The 7,165-nt window shown below is 38.3% G+C and overlaps 1 protein-coding gene across 2 annotated transcripts in view; it reads right to left on the reverse strand.

Moving 5' to 3' along the window:
- The window catches only part of Scfd2 (sec1 family domain containing 2), a 548,660-nt gene that overhangs the window by 466,220 nt on the left and 75,275 nt on the right, over positions 1–7,165 (reverse strand). For both annotated transcript variants that reach the window (XM_004627502.2, XM_023711031.1), the window contains exon 3: positions 2,898–3,025. In XM_004627502.2, coding sequence (XP_004627559.1) covers positions 2,898–3,025 — 128 coding nt within the window. The remainder of the gene's footprint in view (positions 1–2,897; positions 3,026–7,165) is intronic.

Here is a 7,165-nt window from a genome sequence, read left to right on the forward strand (position 1 = left end):
ACTGAGCCATCTCCCCAGTCCCTAAAATTGAATTCTTCCTGGAGTTACTTGTCTTTACAAAAAAATTGGCTCTGCTTAGTTTTAAAAGATACAGAAGTTTAGAAAAATTGTTAATCTTTTAAAAATCCTGCATTGAGACTCTGGTCTTGACCACCAACATGCCCTCCAGACTAAGGAAGGCCTGGAAGCTTTGGGGCCATGTAAGCCATGGCCATGGTTGCACTGGCAAGCACCAGAAGCACCCCAGAGGCTGGGGTAATGCTGGTGGCATGCAACATCACATGATCAACTTTGACAAATACCACCCAGGTTACTTTGGGAAGGTCGGTATGAGACATTACCACTTAAAGAGAAACTACAGCTTCTGCCCAACTGCCAACCTTGATAAACTGTGGACATTGGTCAACAAGCAGACATGAGTAAATACTACCAAAAACAAGACTGAAGTAGCTCCCGTCATTGATGTAGTGCAATCAGTCTATTACAAAGTTCTTGGGAAGGGAAAGCTCCCAAAGCAGCCTGTCATTGTGAAATCCTAATTCTTCAGCAAAAGAGCTGAGGGTATTGGGGGGGGGGGGCCTGTGTCTTGGTAGCTTGAAGCCACTGGACAGGGGGCTCATTAAATGCAAACAAATGGTTTAAAAAAAATCCTGCATTGAACAATAACAATTAATTTGTGCTCTGTCAGCATTATAAGGTTGTATCTTCAAACACAATTTACATTAAGTTCATCATCAAGACCCTTGGTGCATTCCTACTTTTCTTGATTCATGATATGAACTGGTTCTTGTTTCAGCATATTTCTGAATGAGGAACTTTTTGGGTAAGCATACTTGTGAATAAATATACGTAGAGCTGCAGAAAGAAAAGGAAGGGAGGAGATAAGGAGGAGAGGGTAGAAGAGGAGAGGAAAGAAGAAAAACAAAAAGGATGGAGAAAAAAGAGAACTTTGAAAACAGTCAAATGCCAGAGCAGTTTGTTATGGTGTGAATATGAAAAGTCCCCCAAAGGACAGGTGCTAAAGGCTCATTTGGCAGCAGCTGATGACATTACCAGGAAGCGGTGGAAACTTTAGGAGATGGGGCCTAATTAAAGGAAGTAGGTCACTGTACACGTGCCTTACAGGTTTAGCTTCCCTGGCCCCTTGCTCTTCTCCTGGTTCCTCTTCCTCACTCTCATTCTGCCTCCTCCATGATCAGGTGAACCACTTTGCTCCACTCCACACTCTCCAACGTCATGTTCTGCTTTAACATGAAACAACTTAACCAAGTGACAAGGGACAGAAACCTCTGAAACTATGAGCTAGAATAAATCTTTTCTCCTTTGGGTTGATTTTCCCAGGAATTTTGTCACAACAGTTTCAAAGCTGCAAGTTTATTTCTACTCTAAAGAAATATGTAGGACTTCTGCATTGGTTATATGTAATCAGCATGGTTTCCTATATAAAGTACATTCTCTGGCACTGGAATGCTTGCATTTGAAGTTCAGTTCTACTGTTATCAAGTGTATGGCCTTGGGAAATGTATTTAATTTTTCTCTGGTGCAGTTTCTTATCTGAATAATGGAATTACTGCAGTGATCAAATAACAAAATGTGTATAAAGAGGTAAAAGACCTGGCACTTGTAAGGTCTCCAAAAAAAGCTTTTTCACAGTTCATACCATCATTATGGTCCTTAAAGCTCTCACCCATAGTCATCTAACATAGTCATACTAAATATCACAACTGTTTTTTCATGTTATGACTCTGTGATGGTTTTTCCTCCTAGGTTCACCCACATTCTTTTACTTTCAATACTGTTTTATTTCAACTTGATAGGTTTATTTTTGTACCTATAACTAAGAACTTGAGCTATATGAATTCCAACAGAGAAAAATTTTCCCACTTACTAAAATGTACTCATATTTAGTGGTAGGTACTAATAAGCAGACAAAGAAAAGACTTATTAAACTTGAGAAATTTTTTTGCTAATTTCCAGAAATAAATCTTACCTATTAGTCAGGCATGGTGGCGCATCCCTATAATCCCAGCACTCAGGAGGACTGCTGCAAGTTTTAAGCCATCCTGGGCTACAAAGTAAGTTCAAGGCCAGCCTGCACTGCATAGTGAAACCCTATCTCAAAAAAGATCCAACAAATAGATAAATTCCACCTATTAACTAGTTTCAATATCCACATTTAAATATTTTCATCTTTAAATTATTTAATGTATTTAGAAACAAAAAGCAAAATTTCTTTTCTAAAATCAAAACATTAGTTCTGTGGTTCTTCTTAATCAAAATAAATGAAAAAAAAATAAATGAATAAAACTATTTAATACAGAGTGTATTGCAGACATATGCTTCTAATACCAAACACAAAGCTGAATGAAAAAAGAAAATGAGGACAGTAAGTTATGTTTTTCTGGAAAAGAAGCAATAGTTCTCCTACAACTGGAGAATTTGTAGACCACTCTTAAAATTACAGTACCAGGCCACAGCAAATCCATCTGCTCAAATGGTTTCCAATACTACAGTTCATTCATAATTCAAAGCCTCTAGAAGCACTTTTATCTAGCAGAAGAAAGATGGGAAAATGGAGTGTAACACTGGACTACAATTAAGAGATGTGGCTGAGATCAATTTCAATGGTTCTAGATTAAGAAAGGAACAACAATAAGGCACTCTGTAAGCAAAAACTCTCCTAGACTTCCCAAATCAAGTTCAAGAAAAGTGGTCAATGCTGAACCCAAAGGCAGTGTTTACATTTTTATTTCCTATTCTCTCAACAGTTAACAAACATTGTTTATAAGTCTACCTATATTCCTTGTCACCCTGCTTTGCCCACAGCTCAGAGCAGGCTTAAATAAGCTTCTTCAGAGAGCCTGTAGCCACCCTAGGGGTGAAGCGGCTGGACTTACCCATACTCATCTTGATTGGCAGGTTTTCTCTGCTTGCTGCTTCCACTAGATGTCTCCGAACCTCCATCACTGCTTCTTTGTGCTTGGTGTTCAGCAAGGCCTCCCACAGGGCTTTGGCTGCAAAATCACTGCAACAGAACCACAAAAAGAGCTTTAGAATAAATTTTTACTGGAAAGTAAAAGGGTTTAAAGAGAAAATTTTAAATATCTTTTTAGAGCATTAATATAGTCTTTCCTCCTGATATACTTGAAGTAGGATTCGATAAAGAATATCTAATTCATTTAATTGGCACAATATTGAAAAAATTAAGGAGACAAAAAAGGAAAAGGAGACTATTTCAGGCTATGTTATGTGAGAAAAACTACATAAATTTTTTTTAAGATTTTCACTTTTTTAAAGTACTTAAAGAGTACAATTTAACATTGTTAGGATAACAAATGCTATAGAGGCAAAATTAAATGTATGTCTAAATTTGCTTTATGGGAGTAGGTAAAATATATCAATTTGAGATAATATATTTATCTGAGAAACAAAACAATCAGCAATGAGAATTCCTGTTTAAAAATTACTCAACAGACTATCTTTTTCTTTTTTTTAACAGACTTTCTAATTAGTAGTCTTTCCTATCAAGTGAAAGCCAGGGCTTGCACTAAGTAGCCATGGCCTGAAGTATTCCACTTTGGATCTCAGACTGGAAGGATGGAACTTACAGAAGCCTTTACAATTAATCATTGATACAGCCCCAAAGCACTGTATTATGCAGGGCCTCATCTGGGCTCTCTTTCCAATAGCACTCTGTCTCACGCAAAATGACTTGTCCAAATTATAAATGAGTACAGTGTTCTTTCCGGAAGATCTCTGCCATGCAGCCAAGTATACACATTTGTAGTAACATTTTCAAAACTGAATATAAAGAAACAAAGACAACTTCTGTCTTCTTCTAAGGACCTTCTTCCTCTCCTTAAAGCACCACTAACTCTCCTAATATTCAGTAAACAATAATTTGAAAATGAGTGCATCTTTAAAATTTAGCTTGGAAAAAAAAAATAAAATTTAGCTTGGAAATTTTATCTATTAAGTCATTAATGTAAAAGTGCCTACAAGCACGCACAGGGGCCATGGGTTTGCCTGCTGTGCCAGCCCCACACCCAGGGTGCACTGAGATGGGCGTGGTGGTAATCCCAGCTCTTGGTAAGCCTGTAAACAGATGGATCACTATAAGTCCGATCTAGTAGTGAGACCCTGAACACCCTGTAGACCCTTCCCTATAATACAAAAAAAAGACATTAATTTATCTTTAATTTACTTAATAAAATACACAATCCATGCTTGAATTTGATCTAGAATAATGAAATTTTGCATTTTAGCACTGAGTTTAATATCTGGCACACAATTTTCTTTCATTAAATAGTACCTGTTATTACCATCTATTTCTCTACAGTAGACTATCACTGTTCAACCTATGAATCCTCCACTGTATCTCCTACAACAGTTAATCTTGGTTGTCAGCTCAATTGAAATAAGAGATGGTTGGAAAGTTGGTGAGGTAGAGCCAGCGAGATAGTTCAGCAGATTAAGCACCTGCTGGGCCAGGGAGATAATTCAGTGGAATAAGTGCCTCCCTGGCAAGTGCAGGGCCCTGAGTTCAATCCCCAGTACCGCAAAAAAAAAAAAAAAAAGATTAAGCACCTGCTTGGGCAAGTGCAGGGACCCATTGGCACCACATGCCATGCAGGCCCCACCCCTGGATGCTCTGCACCAGCCATAAAGACCAGGTGTGGTGGAGCACACCTGTAATCCCAGCACTGAGGAAGCTGAAAACAGGATGATCACTATGAGTCTGAGCTGCGTAGTGAGACACTATACCAAATACATGTGGGTCAGCAGCCGATGGGGAGGCCCACCTGAATGTGCAAGTCCATTTTTCCATTGTTTCCATTTCATCCCCAGACATTACACTCTAGCTTCTTGAACCCCTGAATACACATTCACACCAGTAACTCTACAGGAGGTTCCAGGCCTTTAGCCTTGGATTGGGGCTGCATATTGGTCCTTATTCTGAGACTTCTGGCTTCTTGAAATGAGTAGTTACTGGTTTTCCTGCCTCTCTAACATGCAAATGGACACTGTGAGGCTGTGCACCCCTGATCATGTGAGCCAACCTAGTAAATCCTCTTTTATATTTCATACACATATTTATTAGCTATTTTGTTCTAGAACACCTTGGTTTCTATAAATATTGCATATATTATTAAGCTTAAGTGAACAGGTAAACTACCACATAAGCCAGAGGTGGCAAACCTATGACACATGTGTTGTTTTCAAGACAAAAGACGTTGATACATGAGGGAGTTTTTGTGTTTTTCTTTATTTTTTGTTTGTTTGTTTTACTTGAACTAAAACTTTAGTTTCAGGTTTTAGGTTATAGTTTAGGTACTAACCTTTAAAAGGTCTGCCATCACTTGATACAGGCCAAGTTCTATGGTTGGCTAGAATACAGATAAAAATAGGCTTGTATGACTTACACTCTGGAAAAAGAGGCAGCCATGAAAGCAAAGAAATTACAAAATAAAGTGTGATAAAAGCTATAACTGATGATTGCATAGATTTCTATGCACCTCCAATGCTGTGTGGTCAGACAGGGACTGAGTGAAAGGTTTCTACTCAGAATGTTGAACAATGATGAAGAAACATGAGCTCATAAAGCAGCCAAAGGAAGAACCTGCAAGTTAATCTAGAGCTACTGGAAAATGGTAAAGAAAGGCTTCAAAAAAGACATAAAATCTCAGTCAAGAGAAAAGAAAGGACATTTCAGAATATGCAAAGTCCTTGGTATATGACACTGAGGACTCTTTTGCTTCCTGCTAAAATGTGCAGGGAATAGGGCATTAGAAGGACAAAGAAAAGCTAGGAGACACACTGTGAAGGCCCCGAATTCTTTACCAAGCCTTGTAGACTTCACTCCAAAGGTGACAGGAGGCCAAAGAGTTTATCACTGATTTCACAACCTGAGTAGGATGACTTAGAATTTCTGAACACTGTCTTTATCGTAATTCAAAGTACAATCAACACTGAGCCTCCAGAGTAAACCATCACTAATTTCTTCCTTCCTATGAAAATACCATATAATGTTTCCAGGATGGGAGTAGGTGTTAGATAATGGTACAGGGTTTTCAGAAAAACAATTTCTCTACAGCGCAGCAGGTAACAGAGAACCAGTGAAGAATTCTAAGCAATAAGTTACACTTCCAGTTTATCCAACTTATGGTCTGTAATCCTATAATGCTATTTTTCTTCAGACCCAACACTGAGCTGCCAGAGTAGAACATCACCGTCCTCTTCCTTCCCATGAGAAAATGCATCTCGCTAATACACTATATCTCCAGCATAAGGAAGGGGGTTAGGTAATACTGTTATATTAGTCCAGTAACTAAAATATGAGATGAAGAGTCAGATAAATCTGGGTTCAAACTGAAACCATCACCCCTTCACCCACTTAAAAAGTATGGCCAGCTAAATCATTCTCACAAGCACAAGGACCTCTTCTCCTCCTTTTCCAGGAAAATTCTTCTTACAGACAACCCCCTATCCTGAGGTATCTGCAGAATTGTCACCTTGTCAATGAGGACTCCATTACCCTGGTATAAAAAAGTGGTAAAGCCACCCCAGAACCTGACCCTAGCACTCTCTTACCTGCTTAATTGCCTTTACTGTTTGACACAATACTTATGATCATTGGATTTAACGTTTCGATATTGTCTGTTTATTGTTTATATTGCTCTTGATAGTGAGTTCCTTCAATGAGGGGAGGGCCTTTGTTTCACTCATTGCCAATTATATACTGTCTAGAATGGTGCTATGGAAAGTATACTCAATAAATATTGAATAAATGATATTTGCTACTTTTGTAATTTTGTACACGTAATTATTTCTTTTTTATCAGCTTTCTCCTCTATAGAGGAGAAAGTAATACATGATTTCACAGGACTACTGTAAGAATTAAATGAAATAATGTACATTAAACACTTTCCTGATTCACAATAATGTCAGCAGACATAGCTAGCCATAATGGTGGACATATATAGTCCCAGCTACTCAAAAGGCTGAAGCAGGAACATCATAAGTTCAAAGCCAGCCTGTGCAACTTATTAAAACTTTGATTAAAAAAAAAAAGTGGGGCTGGGGAGATGGCTCAGTAGAGTAAGTGCTTCCCTGGCAAGCACAAAGGCCTGAGTTCAATCCCCGGTTCTGCCAAAAAAATTAAAAA

This window comes from Octodon degus, unplaced genomic scaffold, assembly GCF_000260255.1.
Source record: "Octodon degus isolate 3935 unplaced genomic scaffold, OctDeg1.0 scaffold00019, whole genome shotgun sequence".
Lineage (NCBI taxonomy): Eukaryota > Metazoa > Chordata > Mammalia > Rodentia > Octodontidae > Octodon > Octodon degus.